The 22,489-nt window shown below is 35.1% G+C and overlaps 2 protein-coding genes across 3 annotated transcripts; both read right to left on the bottom strand.

The window, feature by feature from the left end:
- Positions 1-251: 251 nt before the first annotated feature.
- bbs7 (Bardet-Biedl syndrome 7) lies at positions 252-10,343 on the bottom strand. Its single transcript, XM_061726142.1, has 19 exons — positions 9,933-10,343; positions 8,969-9,034; positions 8,369-8,431; positions 8,104-8,279; positions 7,815-8,001; positions 7,632-7,704; positions 7,442-7,549; positions 6,880-7,010; positions 5,329-5,413; positions 5,027-5,129; positions 4,719-4,911; positions 3,319-3,393; positions 3,164-3,232; positions 2,714-2,853; positions 1,785-1,949; positions 1,504-1,613; positions 1,313-1,416; positions 888-1,011; positions 252-776 (listed from the first exon to the last, which is right to left on the bottom strand). The coding sequence occupies exons 1-19, from the start codon at positions 9,966-9,968 to the stop codon at positions 649-651; spliced, it is 2,136 nt and encodes a 711-aa protein (XP_061582126.1). The 5' UTR covers positions 9,969-10,343; the 3' UTR covers positions 252-648.
- A 1,401-nt stretch (positions 10,344-11,744) lies between these two features.
- tmem33 (transmembrane protein 33) lies at positions 11,745-21,856 on the bottom strand. 2 transcript variants are annotated; one of them, XM_061726139.1, is made up of 8 exons: positions 21,731-21,856; positions 21,191-21,260; positions 16,756-16,850; positions 16,471-16,658; positions 16,294-16,361; positions 15,105-15,238; positions 14,083-14,166; positions 11,745-12,502 (listed from the first exon to the last, which is right to left on the bottom strand). In XM_061726139.1, the coding sequence occupies exons 2-8, from the start codon at positions 21,239-21,241 to the stop codon at positions 12,373-12,375; spliced, it is 750 nt and encodes a 249-aa protein (XP_061582123.1). In that variant the 5' UTR covers positions 21,242-21,260; positions 21,731-21,856; the 3' UTR covers positions 11,745-12,372. The 2 variants fall into 2 exon arrangements, with proteins under 2 accessions (XP_061582123.1, XP_061582124.1); XM_061726140.1 differs by having other exon boundaries at positions 21,191-21,263; positions 21,731-21,852.
- Between the last annotated feature and the right edge of the window lie 633 nt (positions 21,857-22,489).

The following is a 22,489-nucleotide window of genomic DNA, read 5'->3' as shown; positions in this document are numbered from 1 at the left end:
AAGTTTAATTGGAATATTATTATTGTGTAGCTGTTGCAGTTGAGGCTATTATGAATGACTTTATATTATGTTTATTGAATTATCAACACTGAATCATATTCTACATGAAAAAAAGGAAACAAGTTTCAAAGTTTTATAGGATGTATTGATAACAATAATTAATAGTGACATAAGGTATCATTATTTTTTGGAAAAAAAGGAACCACAATGAATTTTTTTTCATGAAATAGTAATGTATTTAATGGTGTATATTTGGTGTTTGTTTGAAAATAGTAAAACTATTAAGACATGGCAATGAGTTTATAATTGTAACACTAAACTTTCAAAAAAATATATCTAAGTTCACATATAGGATAACACTTGTAATGCACTTGTAAAACATACATTCTATGTTGTTTTGATAGTTTTAATGGTCACTGAAATGTCAAGTCAATCAAAGTCTAAAATACAAAGGAATCTGTACCAACTTTGATGTGGAACTATTTTAAGTGCTTACAAAAAGATAACTTAATAATACAAGATATAAATATTTAAATAGTCTGCACTGCAAGTAAGTCAAAAGGTTAATAAAGAACAAGACAACATAACATTGAACTTAATTACAACTATCAGTATTTACAATACAAGACTAGCACACAGTTTCATGTATCATTGAAAAAAATCCAACAGTGAATTTAAGTCATAATTATCAAGTATCTCCAACAATGAGGACACCTTTGTTTTCACATTCTGGCCCTTGAATTTGAATTTGTCAATGAAGAGGTCAGTGATCATTCCTGTAGGAAAGATAAATGCACAAAAATATAAGTTAACACAAGATGACAAACTTAATAATATTGCAATGCAGTCACAATGATCGTAAGGTAAATACAACAAGTGAAATGCACCATATAGCCTTTCAAGGTGTGCTGGCTGCTTCTTGAACTCCTCCAGAAGATTAGCAGATTCATCTAGGATGCTGCGGTACTCTGGGATGAGGAAATCAGCGTTCCCCTCGTGAACCTGAAGCTCCTGTCGACAACAGAATATGATAAGTCAAGCATAAATATACACGAGCATTTACCGTACTCCAGAAACAAATAAATCTCACAGGAAATGAGTGAGAGTTTTGCTTCTAACTAAAAGTAGATTTGCAGGTATATGAAGCAGTGCTGATTAAGAAGCAAATTCAGTAGCAAGATGTCCTGCATTAAATTTGAGTGTGAGTGGCGCTCTCAGTAGCCTTTTTTTGATAAAGTTTTTGATATTGAAGCCTGAAATGGTTCTTAAGCGTTTCTTTCTCCTCTGCAGAAAATTTCTAACCAATACTTACTTTCAAAGCTTCAACAAGCTGAACTTTTCTAGCCAGAAACAACTGGTACTCCAGCTTGGGATGGATCATCTTGAGGGTGTGGTTCACAGACTCATCATTGATATCTGGAAATCGATTAAAATGTAATTATTTTCTTTAGGTCACAGCAAAGTCCATTACTGGACATGAACATAAAATACCAGTGAACCTACCGTACGAAATGTTCAGATTGATTTTCTTTTTGGTAGCTTCTTTAGAGAGAACGTCACTCAGGATAGAGATAGTAGAGATATTGTCAGACCTGAAATGTCCCTCACCTTTGCTGAAATGACAAATTCATCAACTTAATTATTCATCTGTGTAAGATTTTAAGTCATGATTTTTTTCCCGACATCATACAGAATAAGATATTTTGTTCATGCTGCTTGACAATCTTTGGATAAACTTACAGCATATGAAGTTTAAAACTTGTTTACTGTTTGTCTGCATTTACCAGTACGTGGCTTCAAGCTGTGTGCCCAGAAACGTGTTGTGGAAGTAGAAAGTAATCCTCTCTCCAGCGGGTGTTTTGTCCGGCACCTCTGGCAAACAGAAAACTACCCAGGAGTGAATCTCTGCGAAGCTGAACTGCCCCACCAGATTGAGATGGTTCATTGGTCTACAACAGAGTGACAAAGACATAGTATATTTACATTATGTTTAACAACAAGGAGAAATGTTTTATTGATTTAATATTACAGATATTACAGGACTGTCTCAGAAAATTAGAATATTGTGATAAAGTCCTTTATTTTCTGTAATGCAAAAATGTCATACATTCTGGATTCATTACAAATCAACTGAAATATTGCAAGCCTTTTATTATTTTAATATTGCTGATCATGGCTTAGAGCTTAAGAAAACTCTAATATCCTATCTCAAAAAATTTGAATATTCTGGGAATCTTAATCTTAAACTGTAAGCCATAAATCAGCAATATTAAAATAATAAAAGGCTTGCAATATTTCAGTTGATTTGTAATGAATCCAGAATGTATGACATTTTTGTTTTTTTTAATTGCATTACAGAAAATAAAGAACTTTATCACAATATTCTAATTTTCTGAGACAGTCCTGTAAACTCTCCTTTAGATTACCACATTTTTCAAAGAAAGAAAAATGCAAAATTAATGCAAAAGTAAAGCTTGACAAGAAAGCTGGTCCACTGAGCTTTTTAGTTAAATTTTTGTTGAAAGTTATACAATACTTTTTTGTTGTGAGTAATATCTCTAAGTATCCACCAATAAACAGAGCTAACATATTTTGCTAATCAAAATTATCCTTGTAGGTGACAGTTTACTAAAACTATATTCCATTCTACATGACTGTTTTGGACTCTTCTGAAAAACATAATTTTGAATATGCGAGCGGCCTGACTCTCTACCTGTCTGGGTCGATGCTGTGAGTCCGCTGGTGGAGGGACAGCGGTTTGATCTGGTACTGGCGGACCTGGCAGGTCTTAGGTTGCAGCCTAGGAGTAATGTAAGCTTGTAGAGTCCCATAGTGTCCCTCGATAGATCTCACCTAAAAAAAACAGTTGACTGTGAATTAATCTCATTGTTTTTCTGCAGACCATCATATCTGATTCAGCTGAATCACATTGATTGGGTAACAGTTTATAACGCAGCATTCATATTACCCTGTTACCCTTTGCACTACTCATAAAACAGGGATTCTGTTGAAAAATGTGATAAACAGGAATATACAGACACTACGTCCATTGTATATTATGACTTTATTGTCGTCGTTTGACGTTACATAAAATTAAAGAAACTCTCACAAAGTTTTAAGTGAGCAACGGATGGTGACAGTGCTCATGTCATGTACTGTTTACCTTGAGCTCAAGCCTGGTTGTGTTGGCCTGACATCTATACGTGGCCAGAAGGAAGTTTCCATTTTGCTGCTGGAAGCAAGATAAGTGAGTCAGACTTTTAGAAGCAGGATCACATTTGTGGATTTACTTGCGTAGCTGTCCTGTATAAAAGTTACCTCCGAGTTGCATTCACTGAAACTGACAACAGCTGAGTTCTTGTCTACATCCAGTAAATCAATGGGGACATCACTCTGTGAAGAAGATGAAATCAAAGATACAGTCTGCATGTTTACATCTGAAACATGAGATCAAAAGTATACTGTATGCACACATTACGAACTTGGAAGGACTGTTCAAAGAAACTGGGTATTACGAACTGGACATTCATATACTCTCCTATTTACTGTAACCCAGATTTAGATAAACATTTAGCCGCAGTTAATATACAAAACTGGGCACAGTTGGGGATAAAGCAATTTAAACAAACATGCAGCTAAAATAATTTATGGAGCTAAAAACAGAATACAGTATCCTAAACACAGATTTTTTTTTAAATATTTACAAATGAGAAACATTATACAATCACTGATAAAATAAAATAAATTAAGATTAGAGTTGTATGAAATAAAGGGCAAAATAAGCGAAGTATATGACAAACTATCAAAAGAATGTCATTCATCTTCTTTACCTTTATTGGAGATCTGGGAAACTGACTTAGCAATTAAATTTGACGAAAACATTTGGCTTAATATCTGTGACAGAATACACTTTCCATTTACAAGTAACAAAATTAAAGAAACCAACTTTAAATTCATTCATACATTTTATTTAACACCAGTAAAAATTAATAAAATTTCAAATGACAATTCACCAAACTGTCCCAGATGTAAAACCAATAAAGGTACTTTCGCGCATATGTTCTGGTATTGTGAAAAATTAAATGGATTTTGGAACTCTATCCACTCATTTACAAAAGCTGTATTGACGACACAATTTGATTTATCCCCAGGTGCCTATTTATTAAATGAACTACCAGAAATACGAATGGACTCAAAGAAATACAGACTGCTAATTACGATAACATATTACGCAAAAAAATGTATTCTTCTACTTTGGAAAGGGGAACAGCTGCCCACCTTTGAAATGTTCAAAGAACAAATAATACAATTCCTCCCATTGGAGAGGCTAACTCTCAAAGGACACGGCCGAGAACAAATGTTCCATGAACTGTGGTCTCCACTCCTAAATCAATTAGGGGGAGAAAATATGGGACTGACATGACTCACTAATTGAGTTGACCATTTGTCAAAAATGTTGCTGCTATCTCATGTATTCACTGTATATATTATATACCATATAAACATTGTCTGCGCCTATTTTTTGTCTGTGTTTGGATGTTTTTTTTTTGTTTTTTTTTTTCCCTTTCCCTTGTTTTGTTTTGTCAATGCTTGTCGGGGCTCCTATTATAAAATAATAAAAAGATATTAAAAAAAAAAGTATACTGTATTAAAAAAAAGAAAGAAAAAAGAAAGCTATTTAATTCTATTTGTGTAACAGCAGGGCTTATTGAGTGTACCTGGAGCAGCAGGTTGTCGATGGCGGTCTGGACCTCCAGGGTGAGACTGTAGCTGGCATCGTCCTGGCAGAGAGTGAACTTGTCGTTGATGCTGAAGACGGGGACGGCAGAGACAGCTGTGCTGGACTGAGCGGTTTGTTGGTACTGCTCACGTCCCTGCAGGACTTTAACCTGCAGATAATCCAGCTCTGCCCTAAAAGCCAAGAACAATACTGGATGAACAACAGACTTGTTTCAAAACCAAGCCTCGACCAAGACAAAGCAAAACAAATCAAAAAGCTAAAAGAAATGCACTATTTTGCTCATACCTGAGTGCCTCTACTTTTGATTGCGTCTCTTTGCTCATCCTGACCTCCTCTCCAGTGCCGGCTTCAGCCTTCTGGGGCTCAGTGGTCAAACCAGTCACCCATCCTGGAAGAGGAACAGAAGTCCAATTCAAATACTACAGCTCCTTCACTTTTAAACACTAAACAGAACAAGAGGTTGGGTCTTTAATGAAAATTAAGTGCAGGATGCAGACAGAGCAGTCAACTATTTTCATTATATTTCAGAGATCAAAAATTACAGTGGCTAAAGTCACAGCAGTCATTTGAAATACTTGTCAAGTAACCTGTATAGGTAGCAGTCAAAACCTCGTCATAAGACTCTTTTCCAACACAGCCGCCCTGGACGGAGGTCACACTCTCCGACAGCACCTGGAACCAGGGAAGAGAGGGAATTTTGGCTATTAATAAAGGAGTTTGTTATTTAATTCTAATGAAACCACTATATTTTACAGGATAATAATTATTAGAAGATTAGGAAAAAGGTGAAAAAAAATCAATATAGATTGATAGATATAATATTATATTGAAATTAAATACAACTACAGAGGCATCTGTTAAATATGTGGCTGTTTGGAGAGGACGTATTACAACCACAGCTGTGTGAGTGTGTGTTTTATGAGCCTGCAGGACAGATCACACGCATGCATAAACACACATCTCCTTAATCTATTCCAAAACAGATTTCAGGATTTCTATCCAAGTTGTGCGACACTGAAAACGGAGTATTGGGAATTACGAATGAACAAACTTTGTTAAACAATTTAGTACAAATTTAACTGGTTTAATGAGGTTAAATGAGGATATCCCTACACTGGAGGCTGATGTTTCATTGACAATTGAGCGAGTAGATGATTCCCCCAATGTCTGTTCAAAACACAATAAATACAAAAAACAAAAAAAAAAAACCCATCCGCAAACAATTTTTGTGGGCATACATCTATGACATATACAGGACTGTCTCAGAAAAATTAGAATATTGTGATAAAGTCCTTTATTTTCTGTAATGCAAAAATGTCATACGTTCTGGATTCATTACAAATCAACTGAAATATTGCAAGAGTTTTATTATTTTAATATTGCTGATCATGGCTTACAGTTTAAGAAAACTCAAATATCCTATCTAAAAAAATTAGAATATTCTGGGAATCTTAATCTTAAACTGTAAGCCATAATCAGCAATATTAAAATAATAAAAGGCTTGCAATATTTCAGTTGATTTGTAATGAATCCAGAATGTATGACATTTTTGTTTTTAAATTGCATTACAGAAAATAAAGAACTTTATCACAATATTCTAATTTTCTGAGACAGTCCTGTATTCTTGCTCTGATCTGAAGGCCCTTTCTACCATTACTCAGACTACAAAACAACCTGGATTGCAAGGATAAAAAGTCTGTAAAAATCCCTGGAAAAAAATGAACTCAAGTCTGTGACCACCATGTTTTTAGGATGTAAAAGCAACACATATAATATTATTTTATTTGTCAGTATACAGCTCACGAAACACACTGAAATGAGTCCTCTGCTTTTAACCCGCTAGTTGGATTAGGAGCAGTGGGCTGCCATTTTTCTGGCCCCCAGGGAGCAGTAAGGGTTAAGGGCCTTGCTCTTAACCTGAGGGGAACCTCAGTTTCCATCCAGGGACTCAAACCTGTAACCACTAGGCTACCACACTCACTGCTCTTTATGTACAGAATCTGTTCAGATCGGTTTGCTGTCATCACTAATATGCCATCATTACCTTAAGAATGGTTTCCCTCGATTGATAAGTAAAAACTGGCAGCAGTAATTTATTATATAACCAGCATATAACCAAATAATAAAAAAAGACTCACATGCTCAAAGCGTAAACCGGGCTCATTGGAGCTGTCAAAACCAAAGACCTCGACTGTGCCATCATCTCTGCCCACCAGGATGTCATTTACTCCGTCTCCAATAATGTCATATGTATCAATGCAGAGAATTCCTGAAAGAGGACAGAAAACTGTGAATATGTTCTGAGAAATTGGAAAATAAAAACCAAAAAATGTGGGACTCTGTAGGGAAATTAAGTTAAAAGTTTAAGAACTCATTTGTTCCTGTTGCTGTCGGCCTCCTTAATAATACAAAGTGAGTTTCTTATTTATTCTTTTTGCACTTGTCTTGTTCTGCCTATATTATTTATTTTTATGATTCTTGTTTTGCTTTACTGCTGGCTGTAGACAAATGACCCCCTTGGGGACGTTAAAGATATTATTGATCTTGGTCTAAAGTGGCCAGGGACATCAGTTTACATCCTTAGACCGAACAAGATTTAAACATGTCGTCTGTTAATTTAAGATACATGGGGGAAATTGCTTACAACCAACCGGCTGGTAAAAAATATACAATAAAATGGTATGAAAAAATAAACTATACCTCCTTTCTTTTTTTCATTGTCAATCTCCCATTTGGTTACAGCTGAGCTCTCGCCAATGTGGACCAATCCAACTTTTCCATCAATGGTTCCATACAGGACCTCTTCTCCTTAAGAAAAATAATTCAATTACATGAATAAATAATTATATTTAAAAAAATACATAAATATATATAGTTCAACAAGACTTACCTCCATCTTTATTGTACAGTTCCAAGACAGATGGAGGTCCAGGGACTTCAATGTCATAGGCAAGTTCAGACCCCTGAAATTAACCGTAAATGAAATCAAAAATAGTTGAATGAATATCATCTGACTGTTTTAAGGTAGATCAACTCGCAAAAAAATAGAACAATGAATATGAGCATGGTCTACCTGCAAGACTCTGAGAACTCGATCTTGGCAAGCTAAAACCGGGATGAGGTGAGAGACCTTTTCTGAAGACAAACACGTGATATCATTGATTTTGTCTCCAGAGAGGAAGTAGTCTTGGTCCTTGCAGTCGCAGTAGTGGTTGTAGATGTAACTTGCACACACAAAAAGGTCAGCACCTGAGACATGCCTGGAAAATACATTGCCAACATCACTCATTGGAGTAAAGCCCACACAGCTCTGCAAAGTCAGTCAAGCAGAGTAAGACAAAATGAGAGGAAGTGGTTCCTACATGGCATTAATGCTCTCAGTTAGGTTGGCGTCAAAGGTGAGGAACTGTTTGCCTTTCTTTGTGAAGCCTCGGACCTGAGAACCTGAGCATACAAAGATCTTCTCCTGAGCAGTCCCCACAGCACCTCCTAGGTCCATTCTGGCTATCTTTTGCCCTGGGAGTGTTTTAAACACGGGCTGAAATATAGAGTCAAATCTTTCAATCCAAAAAAGAGAGACATTTCATTAAAATCAACATAACTATGAGATGACAGGAAAATACTCACCACTGCCTCACCCTTCTTCATCCCAAAACATGTAAGTATACCATCGTGATCAGCAATAGCAACCTAAAAAACAAAAAGACCCAGATCAAGCATAATGGTAGACAAGCTAATGTAGACTTTTAATCATCCAGGTCATGATGCAGATGAAAATTAGCCTGATGGCTATATCTGGCATATTAACATGTATGTATTTACTTGTTTAAATGTTTATTAATATGCACTGTCCCTATTCTAAATAAATAAAATAAAATAATCCAAAAAAAGAGAAGACAGTTGGACTTTTCCTTGGTTCTGGAAGAAAGTGGAAGCATGAATCATCTTCAATAACCAAGAAAATGACTCCAGTTGCCTTCAACAATCTTTCTAGGATATTAATGACGGACCTCTGTTTAACCTTAATTTCACAAGCCTGCTCACATGACCAATGTCCAGTAGAAGAAAAACTGCAGATAATATTTATATGAACATTGCTGGAAGCAAACACTATGATCATAAAATTTAAATGAGGGAAGTTTAATGACAAAATAAAGCATTATTAATGCTTATATAAATAAGGGCTCCTAATTAAAATCTGACTGTGCTCTGAGACACAAGCAATACCTTCTGGGTTGCCTTTTTGCCCAGAGCTGGAAGCAGCCTCATAGTTTTCTGGGATGTGACACCAACCTGAGACAACAAAAAACATTTAATAAACACGTTATAATCAGTATTCGAGTTGAGGGGGGATGAGGGGGGATGGCATCCCTCCTGAAATAAAAACGGTCAAAATCATCCCCCCAGTAAAAGTGCCACCCCCCCTTTCCATCCCTTATGTAATTTCATCAATAAATGTGGTTTTACTGCTATTTCAACATTTAGAGTCATCATCAGAAAAATAACTTATTTGACAATTTTCACCTGTTTCAAGTAAATTTTCACTTGTAATAATTAGAAAAATCTGCCAGTGGGACAAGATTTATCTTATTACAAGCAAAAAAATCTTGTTCCACTGGCAGATTTTTCTACTTATTTCAAGTGAAAATCTACTTGAAACAGGTGAAAATTGTTGTTTTTTCCAGTGATGAGTCTTGTTTTAAGTGTAATGAGATTTCTTTAATAAAATTAGACATTTTAACTAGAAATAAGACAAATATTCTTGTTAAGATTCTGAGTTTTTGCAGTGATCCATTTTACTTATCCTGTGAAGGACAGAGTCATATTGATAAGTTCAGAAAACTGTTCTTTATTGTTGTGTTTTGATGTATTTGATGTAAGCCCAGTGAAGCTTACAGAAGGCTGCATTTAACTGCTGCTATGTCATTCCTGCAGTATTTCTGCAGGTGTTTTGGTCACTGCTATTATTTGTAATATATTATATTATTTGTAATCAGTAAATTATCTGTCCCCATATGATAAAATCCACCACCCCCCTGATTTATTTTTACAAATCGTACTGGTTATAATCAAAACCACAGTCTAAATGTTTACTAAATTAGTTCAAACAACAGACACTTTAATTATAAGATGATATAAACTCCTAAAAGAGAAAGGGACACCTATAAAACAGCAATTCATGTTTTGTTACCTGAATGTAATCAACTCTGTTGAGATGTATCTCCATCTTCTTACTTCACTTTGTGGAAATTAAACCTTTTAAACCAGTTATAGGGTCATTAAAACAGCATAGATTATTACTATCAGTCCACCAGAGTAAAGCTTGTTGGTAAAATCGTCCACAGAGTTACAAAACGACACCAATACCAGCCAGAGATTATAAAAGGAGATTAGCTCCACGTGCTAACGTGAGCTAAAAGCTAATTGTCTAACGGGATTAAATCCAGCAGCCAGCTGTCTGAAAACATCTTTACCTTAATCAAACATATGACATCGGTTTCCTTTTTTTTTTTATTTATAAAACTAAAGTAGACTCTGATTTGACGTCCGCCAAAGAATAAACTTAGATGCTGCAGTTCAGTGTATGGTTGATGTTGCCATGGCAACGGTAAAGCTTCGATTAAAGCTGCGATTCTATTGGATGAAATCGAGTCACTGGGATTGAAGACAAAACCTGATTGGTTGGCTTTTTCTATGACTAGTATTTTGTGATTACAGGAAATATAATTAATAAATGATATCCTACAAATGATCACATTGTAAAAAGATTCAAAAGAAATATCGATTCAAAATGTACTTTTTGTTCTGCAAATTCAGAAACAATGACTCACTTATTCTGGCTGTGCCCCATTGTTCAAACTTTTTGGAGTGATAGGCTATGTGTAATTTTGTGTCTGAAAGCATTGAAACTGATTTCAAATTATTTTGGAAGGATGTGTTGTTTGGTGTTTTTGACCATGTAACGATTAGAACAAAGCCAAAAAAAACATTTATTAATTTGTTGATTATCCTTGCAAAATTGCACATCCACAAATCCAAATTCTTACACAAAAAACCCTCTTTTTTTACTTTTCATTGTGAATTCAATCAGTATCTGGACTCTATTAAGTTTTCTACTAATTCACAAGCAATCAAAACCATAAATGTAAATGTTTTGGCTTTCTGTTATAATTTCATCCCCCCTGGCTGGTTATAATGTGTTGTGCTTTTTGTTTTTATTTGTTATACTCTTTATATGTTATAATTCAACTTGAAATTGCATAATGTGAAGATTTGTAATCATTGTTCTTTTTGCAAATGTTAAAATAAAAAATAAAAATTCGAGGAAATACGGATATGGGACGTATCATTAATAATATTAGCAATAATATTCAAAAAAAAAACGCTTTGAAATAACCCACGTATTGAAAGCTATAGAGTTAAATGTCAAAAGTTACACATGACATATAATGGGGGATCAAAATAGTATATACACCAGATACCTTGGTGCTTACTTTAAATATCAGAATCAAGTTTATTGGCCAAGTTTGAACATGCCAGACAGACAATTTGACTCTGGTTATTTCGCTCACTGTACAGTAAATAGACAAATGAACATTCAGAAAAGAGAAGATGGATTTGCACCACAGATGGCGGGGCAATGCTAATCTTTTCTGTATTGCTTTAATTTTAGTGTACTGTGTATGCTACTGAAGCAACACAAATATTGATCATGATGACGTTATTGCACTGGCAAGAAACTAAGACAGACCCCAACTGTTTTACTAGTTTATTTAAGAGATCACTTTATCCTTGTCATAAAAATGTGGTGTCTGTAGGCAAATAAGCACATTAAACGTAGTAGAAAAAAGAGCAGGCATTAAGAAGGAACTTTATAGCAACATCAATGAATGAAATTAACTCAAAATCTTTTTCAACTATGTCCGGAGGCATTCAAAAGGATGACGTGCATTTTGCATTGTTTTTCAAATATGAAAACTAAAGCAAAATGTCCAGTACCTTAAAATACAGCAGATATTTTTTCATTTTAAACAGCCACTTTTACATCTTAATGATCTAATCTTATATAATGTTTAGGAGTTAGCAGATGGCATCAATAAAGAACATTTAAAGTCAGGCATTTAAACAAATCATAACATTAGATGCTTTGCACATGATAAGTGAGAAGATGGAAAGGTGCAAAGAAACATACAAGTGTTAAAAGAAAGGTCATTATAAATTAAGTATAAGCACATTAAGTGACTAATCTGAGAATGATAATTTTTAGAATAAACTATTTTTGTGAATAAATAACGACATGAAGGGAAAAACAAAAACAGCCAATAAGCAATACAGCTGATGTCTGCCATTCTCCATTTGTAAGCGTAACAAAGTGAAGAGAACTCAACTAGGTATCCACCACTTGAATGAGGTCACAGTAAGGAGGTAATGAAACAAATCACGAGACTTCAGTGCGTTACTGGCCGCTCTTCCAATGCACTCAAATATACAGAAACGTCAGAGCTCAGACAGGAAAGTTGACATTCAAAAAGTTTCTTCCTTTGACGGCCGTGTCTTTCCCAATCATAATTTAAGTCACATATTGAATGGCTGAAAAATAAAAACGGGTAGATAACAAAAATAAAGAGTGATCACACCCCTGTGGGAGCGAGGCGACTGATGAAGGCGATACTGTTGAGGCACATCTTTCTGAAAAAGGCGGGACAGGCGGGCTTCATGATGAAGTGCTCCAGGAGAATCCGCAGTTCAGTGAACAAAGTACTGGGAAGGAAAGGTAATGTGTTTGATGTCAATAGATGTTTTTCCCATTTTAGAACAGCAAGACCAAGAGATGCATAACATTCTTCAAATGAGATCTTTAGTACATTTGTTAATATCTGTATAAACACAAAATATACAATACAACTTTTTTGTTCAGGAAGGCTTTCCTGGTCTTTTATAGATGTTTTTATTATTTTTATGCTTTTTTACTTCTGGTCTTTTATGTGTCTTGATTTTATTCCCTTTGTTTATGTTAGCACTTTGAGATTATTTCATGAAAAGTGCTCTACAAATAAAAATGTATTATTATTATATTATAATATAATTTCCTCTTCAAATTCATGTAATTTAAGCTATCATCTATAATTAATGTTCAATTTATACAGCTTTGGACAGGAATGTGGTTTTGCATGAGTATGCAATGATGATGATGATAATCTGCAAAAAACATTTTTGATTCTTCAATATTTAATAATAAAAATAATGATCTTTATTTGTCAGTATATATGTATCAGGAAACACACTGAAATTAGTCCTCTGCTTTTAACCTATGACTAGTTCCACTAGGAGCAATGGGCTGCCATTTTTCTGGCACCCAGGGAGCAGTTAGGGGGATACGGTCCTTGATCAGGGGCCTATATACAGGACTGTCTCAGAAAATTAGAATATTGTGATAAAGTTCTTTATTTTCTGTAATGCAATGAAAAAAAAAAAAAAATGTCATACAATCTGGATTCATTACAAATCAACTGAAATATTGCAAGCCTTTTATTATTTTAATATTGCTGATTATGGCTTACAGTTTAAGATTAAGATTCCCAGAATATTCTAATTTTTTGAGATAGGATATTTGAGTTTTCTTAAGCTGTAAGCCATGATCAGCAATATTAAAATAATAAAATGCTTGCAATATTTCAGTTGAAATGAAATTTTTTTTTTTGTAATTGCATTACAGAAAGTCACAATATTCTAATTTTCTGAGACAGTCCTGTAGTTGCCAACCAAGGTGAACACTATGGGGGTGAACACACTACCTTTATTCCTCTTATAATCCTAAAACACTGATTATATGACAATCCTGTTCAAATCAGTCAACTGATTTGAACAGGATGGCTGCTGGCCACTTCTGGGAAGGCTATCCGCAACATTAACCATTATCCATACAAACAATCTGTACAACTTTGGCCTGCAGAATTTTTTTAAACATTTTGAGAGTACTTCATTACCCTTCCCAGCCTCATGCAGATCAACTGTGTTTAAATGTCACCTTTTTGGGGGGGCAACATTCCCATTAATGGATGCTTCTTATGAGTGTCTCTCATTAATCATGCAACTGTATAGACTGGCGCTGCAACCTACAGTAGTCTCCATTTGAAGCAGACCGAAACATTTCAACAAATTTGTCCTACAACAAGAACAGATATTGTTAAAAATTCTAGCATAAAAGTAAGTGTATTTTTAATCCACTTCAAATGTTTAGAGAGACTCTTCATTGTTGGACCTAATTTTGACCATCCCAAACTTTCCAATGTATATTAGTTTCCCTTTTTATGGCAATACTATATTTTTCAACACCTTACCGGCAGTAAGGGTTTCTTCTGGATGTGTAGCGGAGAGTCAGGAATCGGTAGTAAATGAAAGGCAACAACAAGCTTCCTTGGCCACTGTTAAGACATAAAATACATGTTTTGTTAGGCACTTTTTTTAAAAACGTATACGTATTAAATTAAAGTATAATTAGCAAACATAACTTTAGCATAGTTTAACGATAGTAATGTAAAGTGCTCTTACATGACCGTATAAAGGTAAGTATAAACAGAATTTTACAATACATATACGCAAGGTTAATTCATGACACTGAAGCGACAACACACAAGGACCAATACTATGGAGTAAGATAACTTCCAAAAAGATGTGTCCATGTTATAACTATTCGTATTCGTAATGATAAACATTTGTATGTAAATAAAAAAGTTGTACCCAAAATTCTGCTGTCACACATGAGTCTGATAAATTATTAGGGTTAGGATTGTTTTTATGCAAGTATGAATCTAAAAGCCGTGAGTGCAAAGTCTTGTGAATACAACTCTAATTTCTACGACTACGAGTTTACACTGTGAACACGAATTCAAGTTTATGGGTACGAGTCGAAAAACTGTTGAAATGACGTCACAGGCAGGTCACAGCATAGACATATATACGTAGACGCCCCATCGAGTGCTGAGCCGTACGTCAACGTCGCCGCCATATTGGATGTGGCAAGACTGCGCTGTAAACTAATACAAGTAAATGGACTTATTTTCATAAAGAGCCTTTCTACAAAGAAACATACGTTTTACGTCTCATTTATTCATTCACACACGCACTAATATACTTGGGAAACAGTTAGGCACCAAATATAATATATTTAATGTTCTCAGATGGCAAAAATAAGAACTTTATTGATCCTCACAAAAATAAGAAAAATAGAGAAAGTTATCTTACTCCATACAATACTTCCACCACGCTTATGTTGGCCAGGCCTAGGACTCAGATATTACTAGGTTAATGGTCTACATTGCCTCCTAACAACAGCACTACTTGACTTTAGTTGTGGACATACCTGAAGAGCATGAAAACCGTAGCTGGCATCAGAAAGATCTCATTGCAAGCAATAAACTTGAGGATGTTCTGCTGATTGGCTGTTAGCTTGTCTAGGAGGTTCCTGATGAACATTAAGCTGTTGGGGCCCAGAGACTGCAAGAAAAAAAAGGAGCATTGTGACAACTAAGCAGCGGCACAACAACAAAGAGTTTACATGGAGTAACTGTAAAGAAGAAGTATTTATGGGCTTTTGAGACTTTTCGGTTGAGTTTGCTCATCTCAGCATCGGAAGATTAATTACAAGACAAGTTGGCTGATAGCAATGACTAGGATACTAGCGATATTTTACCGTTCACGATATACTGTCAAAAAAAGTCCCCACGGTAAGAATTTGTCATCTCGCTGTAAAAACGATAAATTCCCGTTGATGACGTTTTTGTGTAAAACCTGACAACGTACGTGAAAGAAGGAAGGAAGGAAGGAAGGAAAAGAGCCAGAAAGAAAGGAAAAGAGCCAGAAAGAAAGAAAGGAAAAGAGCCAGAAAGAAAGAAAAAGAGCAAGAAAGAAAGAAAGGAAAAGAGCGAGAAAGAAAGAGAGAGCAAGAAAGAAAGAAAGAGAGCAAGAAAGAAAGAAAGGAAAAGAGCGAGCAAGAAAGAGAGCAAGAAAGAAAGAAAGGACAAGAGCGAGCAAGAAAGAAAGGAAAAGAGCGAGCAAGAAAGAAAAAGAGCGAGCAAGAAAGAAAGGAAAAGAGCAAGAAAGAAAGAGAGAGCGAGCAAGAAAGAAAGAGAGCGAGCAAGAAAGAAAGAGAGAGCGAGCAAGAAAGAAAGAGAGAGCGAGCAAGAAAGAAAGAGAGAGCGAGCAAGAAAGAAAGAGAGAGAGCGAGCAAGAAAGAAAGAGAGAGAGCAAGAAAGAAAGAGAGAGAGCAAGAAAGAAAGAGAGAGAGCAAGAAAGAAAGAGAGAGAGCAAGAAAGAAAGAGAGAGAGCAAGAAAGAAAGAAAGAAAGAAAAATCCCCGTTGATACGTGTTTGTGTAACAAACATGGCGGATTTGAGAGCGAGGAGTCATTACAGTTTTGCAGTACAGGTGGACTCATTTAATTGCCCATCCCTAGCAATGACCCACCAGTACATTAAACAATGTCTGGCAAAATACTTGATAAAAAAAAACACCTGGATCACTTAAGAATGTAATCAGTTACCAATACTCACATCAAGAACTTTCTTTGTGTAGGTAGTTGCATGAAGCAATGAAAACAGGAAAACTGGGAAAATGCTCACTGAACACACATGTTAAGGATCAACACAACCCACTTTAAACTACAAAAAAAAACAAGCTTGAAATGATTTAAAAGGTTAATAATTCAGAGTTCTGAGACAAAAGGATACTTGTGATAGGGTAGGAATTAACCAGGATGAGAGAGTAGAGAAGGTAATGGCAGCTGTCTTCCTGCAGAGCCTGGGCCAAGAAGGCTCTGCTCAGCTGAAAGCGGGGAAGCCTCTGGTGTAAACGAAGCGCACTGGTGAGGGCATTCGCCAACAAGGCTCTCTGATAGAAATTAGCTGCAGCATATGGTCTGGAATACAAAATAAATAAATAAGTATGTTATTCATGCATCATTACCATTTCAACTTACGCATGAACCATTTTACACAGTCGCTGACTGAACTCACCCCAAGATTGGTAGAATAAACATTACTGAGCAGTAAACAGTGAAAAGACGCGACAGCCACATTGCAGTTTCCAGCTTGTTGCTCATTAAAAATTGCTGTTGAAAGAAAAAATAAATAAAAATGCATCCGTCAGTTCAAGAAAAAACAAACCAAAATGTCAGCTGCTGAATCTGCTTTGTCACTTATGATACAGGAAGATAAAGATTTAGAAACCAGATCATCCAAATCTGTCACATGACCCAATAATCGAGTGAGAGTGTCTGATTTTCTAAAGGAACCCTGTTATAAATGTCAAATTTGTAGGAAAATCACTGTTCTCCCTTTAGATCTTTTAATAATAATAGACTAAAACATAAGTCGACCATTCAAGTTCATTTTGATGTGACACTCCAGTTTTATCAATACATTTATTATTTAGAAAAAAAGGTTTATGGTACTTTGCCAATTTTGAATGAGAGATGAAATATCCTGCTTTAGATGCTCGTTTCGGTTTATTTAACATTTTTTAAGAGACTGCTGTTTTTACGTTTACCAGTAAAACGTTTCCCATGCCACGCTACACACCATTACCCCAAATCCATGATTAACCCTCAAACCCACACTTATATCAGGAGAAGTGTTTTCTTCAAGACCCATGTTAATATTCAGGCAAGGGGGAAGTAAACTTTAATATTTCATTAACAAGTCAGACTCTCATGTAGGAACAGATGATTCAGAAATGGTACCATGAAAGATGACACCAGGGGAGAACTTTATTTGAGGTATAAAAATGAAGACTGTGTTTAAAGATCATCAGCTGTGTGTGTTCTGCTATTTCGTCATGTTGTCTTTGTATGTTTGTATAGATATACGTATTATATTTATATCATAGTTATATTTATATCATAGTCATAGTATATTTATATCATAGTTATATTATATTTATGATAGAGCTTACATTTGGTATTAAACAGGTTATTTTTGTAAAAATGATATATATATTTATTTATACAAATTAGTGTATAGTATAAAGCGTAAATACAGGCATATAATTTATGTTTAGTTGTGGAAAGGGGGTGGGATTAAATACGTTTATACTTCCTCCCACTCCTTTTCGAACATGTCACTGAAATGTGTTTTTTGATGTGTTTTTTTTTCCTTTATGTGGCGGAATGCCCACCTGTATTTGTTTCTCTTATCTTTTTTTTTTTATATATACATGTTCGAAATAAATAATAACGAACGAACAAACTTGTTTAGGTGTAACTGGTGAGAAAAACCGCCAAAGTGCATTAAAAGATATTAGTTGTATACGTTTGAAAACTATTCATTGATAGAGCTGGGTAGGTCAAAATCTATGCGAAACATACTATTCTCATTGTCTACATGTCCGGGCTCTGAGGTTGCTTGACATAGTGAAGATAACATTGACAATGAGCAGAAAGTGGAAGGAGAGGAGGCTGCCACTTACATTGATCAGATAAACCGGTGCAAGTGAAAATGAACAGACAAGTTTTTACTTGAACGTCTCAACACGTATCCAGTTCTGGATCCAGTTACTCAACAGTACTGGAAACTATTGGCAGCAATGTAAACAAAACCCCTGACTAATGTGAATATTCATATAGGTGTTTTTTTTCTCCCCCTTTTTACAGTGATTGCATCACTTTTCAATTATTCTCTTCAGGTACGTTTTTCACAAGGTGAAAGATTTGAAATTGGAAAAAAAAGATGCAATCAATGTCAACCAATTCTATCACTTCAGTATAGACTCCAAAATATTGCATTACTTACTGATTACTGCTGATAGAAGTATCCGGGGAACATGTATGCCCTTTCAAAACACTTGTAATTATAAATGTGAACCATCTAATCGGGTCTTTACTGAATGTCATCAGAATATGGACAGTGTTTAACATGGCAACGTGGTACGGCAACCTTAACACAAAAATAAAAATAGATGCAAGCTACAAAGAATAGTGAATCTAGCCTAAAAAATAATAGGGAAGACACAGAGAAACTTACGTGGTATTTATAAGGAAGTGATTGGGAAAAAAGCAGCTAGGATAGCAAATGATCCTACTCAGCCACTGCAGCGAGTTTAAATTACTTGAATGAATGAATGAATGAATGAATGAATGAATGAATGAATGAATGAATGAATGAATGAATGAATGAATGAATGAATGAATGAATGAATGAATGAATGAATGGTTTATTTCGGACAGAATACATTGAGACATTTACATGCTCATTTCACAAATAAAATAAAAGGTAAATAGAAATGTTCGAAAAAGGAGTAGGCTGAAGCCAAGGGCTTATTATAGCCTATCCTGAGCAGTGTATATCATTCACACAATATGGCATCCGGTGGATGATAATACACAAATAAGAAAAGAAATATATAAAAAGAAAACAAAGAGAAACTGTCATTGCATTATAATATATAAAAATAGTAATACCAATAATGCAAAAAGGGGTATATAGTGGTGCTATTTTCATGTTAATCTATAATCGGCTATACCAACATAATTAACAGATTTCTTTACTTAACTGTTTATCGTTTTATATTTAAAAACATTTTTGAAATCCCTCAGGTAGACGGTAAACTGTACCAAAGGCTAACCGTAACATATTTAAAAAATCATTAATTCCCAACGCCATTAAGGCTCTGAATGAGGGCACGTCTCAGTAGACGTGTCTTTTATGTACATGCCCTTGTTGTTCCTCCTTTTTTGCCACTAAGATGTTTTGTGTGTAAATGTTAAGTGTTTGTTGCTGTGTCATGTTACTGTTGTTTTGTATGATGAGACAAAAGACAAATCTCACTTGTGGACAACTAACCAACTAACTAACGTTATAAGCAGTACTGGAGTTGAGGGGGGGGTGAGGGGGGATGGCATCCCCCCTGAAATAAAAACGGTCAAAATCATCCCCCCTGTAAAACTGCCATCCCCCCTTTCCATCCTTTATGTCATTTCATCAATGAATGTGGTTTTACTGCTATTTCAACATTTAGAGTCATTGCCAGAAAAACAACACCAGAAAAATAACTTATTTGACAATTTTCATCTGTTTCAAGTAAATTTTCACTTGAAATAAGCAGGAAAATCTGCCAGTGGGACAAGATTTATCTTCTTATTACAAGTAAAAAAATCTTGTTCCACTGGCAGATTTTTCTACTTATTTTAAGTGAAAATCTACTTGAAACAGATGAAAATTGTTGTTTTTTCCAGTGATGAGTCTTGTTTTAAGTGTAATGAGATTTTTTTTACTAAAATGAGACATTTTAACTAGAAATAAGACAAATATTCTTGTTAAGATTTTGAGTTTTTGCAGTGATCCATTTTACTTATCCTGTGAAGGACAGAGTCATATTGATAAGTTCAGAAAAGTGTTTTTTATTGTTGTGTTTTGATGTATTTGATGTAAGCCCAGTGGATATTTAAAGCTTACAGAAGGCTGCATTTAACTGCTGCTATGTCATTCCTGCAGAATTTCTGCAGGTGTTTTGGTCAATGCTATTATTTGTAATATATTATATTATTTGTAATCAGCACAAATTATCTGTCCCGATATGATAAAATCCACCATCCCCCCTGATTTTTTTTTTTACAACTCGAGTACTGACCGTAACATATTTAAAAACTCATTCATTCCCAACGCCATTAAGGCTCTGAATGAGGGCACGTCTCGGTAGACCTGTCTTTTATGTACATGCCCTTGTTGTTCCTCCTTTTTTGTGTTTGTTGCCGTGTCATGTTACTGTTGTTTTTTGTATTATGAGACAAAAGACAAATCTCCACTAGGAATGGGTGATATTTTACCGTTCACGATATACCGTCAAAAAAATTCCCCACGGTAAGAATTTGTTTTCTCGCGGTAAAAACGATAAATTCCCGTTGATGACGTTTTTGTGTAAAGCGAAGACAGCGTTAAATCGACGCACAACGTACGTGAAGGAAGGAAGGAAGGAAGGAAGGACGGAAGAAAGAAATGACCCAGAAAGAAAGAAAGAAAGAAATGACCCAGAAAGAAAGAAAGAAAGAAAGAAAGAAAGAAAAATCCCCGTTGATACGTGTTTGTGTAACAAACATGGCGGATCTGAGTCATTACAGTTTTGCAGTACAGGTGTAACTCATTTAATTGTTTTTTAATAATTCAACTTAATTGGTGTAGTTTAGTAGCATTTAGTATCTTTTAGAGCAGTGTTTTGGGGGCTCCAAAGACTGACTGTGGTGATAGATTTATATTTACAAAGGTGGAGTTGAATTGGTATTTTTTTTTATCGTCATTTTTATCGTTATCGGGATAAATGCAGAAATTATCATGATATATTTTTTAGTCCATACCGCCCATCCCTAATCTCCACTTGTGGACAAATAAACTAACCAACTAACTAACGTTATAAGTAGTATGAACATAGTAATAGCTGAATGAATTAATTCAAACTCACCACAGGTCCCAGCTGGGGAGGAGGAGGGTTTCCTGGGTTGGTGTCAGCCATCTTTGACAGTGTGGTTCCTCTGCTGGGGAAATATTAATATGATGCAACAACAGTTAAATACAAATCCCAAGTGAATGACAAATATGTCAATATTAGCATTTGTCTTGATCAGAAATGTATGATTGATACAAATCAAACATCTAACGCCTGAAAGCAAGTGCAACGTGGGAACTAATCACAAAACCAATCAATTTATTGACACCTTAAATCCTCATGAATGAAGTAATGCTGCTTTACTTTAGATAAATAAAACAACCATTTCTGAGCTGGTAAAGCAGTGACTCTGGTGAGGGAAGGAGCTGCCCACCTGAGCAGATCCTGGGGTCAGGACAGGTGGATCCAGAACATTCTCTTACCATCTTTACTCCATTCAGCTACCGCGCTTTAGCCCTGCCTTAGCAGGGAAACCTCTTCTAATCTCCTGCTACTGTGTTCATTCGGTAACGACCGCTAATGGTCTTGTATGTAATGTGTAAGTTGTGTTTGTACCTTAAGGGGCTGAGCGGTTTACGTTACCAATGTCACACCGTCGGATTCTCCAGAAAACCGTCCGAGCTGCAACAATGAACGAGGTGGTGAAGCTGAACTGGTAGTGAATGATCAGCTGACCCTGCGGACCGAACTCTCGCGAGATTCTCTCTCTTTCTTCTTCTCTATTTTATTGGCGGATCGCAAACAGCTTTAAGGTGCATACCGCCACCTACTGTACAAGAGTGTGTAACATCATTTCATTTAGGCTGTTTTTTAAATTCTATTTATTTATTTATTTATTTATGTATTTATTTATTTATTTATGTATTTATTTATTTATTTATTTATTTATTGGTTTATTTGACAGGGACAATGCACATCAATAAAACATAGCTGTAAATGTGCCAGAGTTAGCCAAGAGGCTATTTTTCATCTGTAGTCCCTGGACAGATGTAAGAATACAGAAAAAGTACAGAAAGGTACAGAAAGTACAGAAGTACAGAAAGGTGCAATTAAGTTTTAGTGCTGACAGAGCTGAGTATTAATCAACCATTTCTTTAAATGAATGAATGAAGAACTTTATTTTGAACATGCTCTATATATATATATATATATATATATATATATATATATATATATATATATATATATATTTAAACCAAAGAACAATAGTTAAATAATAATCATAATAAATACAGTATAATACAAATCATAACAATCATAAACAAAAACATGCCTCACTGGCTTTTTTTTTTTTTGCATGCTTTAAATGAGCTC

Source organism: Cololabis saira, chromosome 7 (assembly GCF_033807715.1).
Source record: "Cololabis saira isolate AMF1-May2022 chromosome 7, fColSai1.1, whole genome shotgun sequence".
NCBI lineage: Eukaryota > Metazoa > Chordata > Actinopteri > Beloniformes > Belonidae > Cololabis > Cololabis saira.
This window is presented reverse-complemented; position numbering and strand designations above follow the sequence as displayed.

Excerpts from the sequence above, each read along its gene's own strand:
- tmem33 (XM_061726139.1), bottom strand. The coding sequence starts at position 21,241 with ATGGCTGACACCAACCCAGGAAACCCTCCTCCTCCCCAGCTGGGACCT. Across the intron at positions 16,659-16,755 it reads TTTATTCTACCAATCTTGGG|ACCATATGCTGCAGCTAATT; the intron begins GTGAGTTCAGTC and ends TTTGTATTCCAG. Across the intron at positions 12,503-14,082 it reads AGAAGAAACCCTTACTGCCG|TACTTTGTTCACTGAACTGC; the intron begins GTAAGGTGTTGA and ends TTTCCTTCCCAG.
- bbs7 (XM_061726142.1), bottom strand. The coding sequence starts at position 9,968 with ATGGAGATACATCTCAACAGAGTTGATTACATTCAG. Across the intron at positions 9,035-9,932 it reads ACAGAGTTGATTACATTCAG|GTTGGTGTCACATCCCAGAA; the intron begins GTAACAAAACAT and ends TTGTTGTCTCAG. Across the intron at positions 3,233-3,318 it reads TCAGTGAATGCAACTCGGAG|CAGCAAAATGGAAACTTCCT; the intron begins GTAACTTTTATA and ends TCTTGCTTCCAG.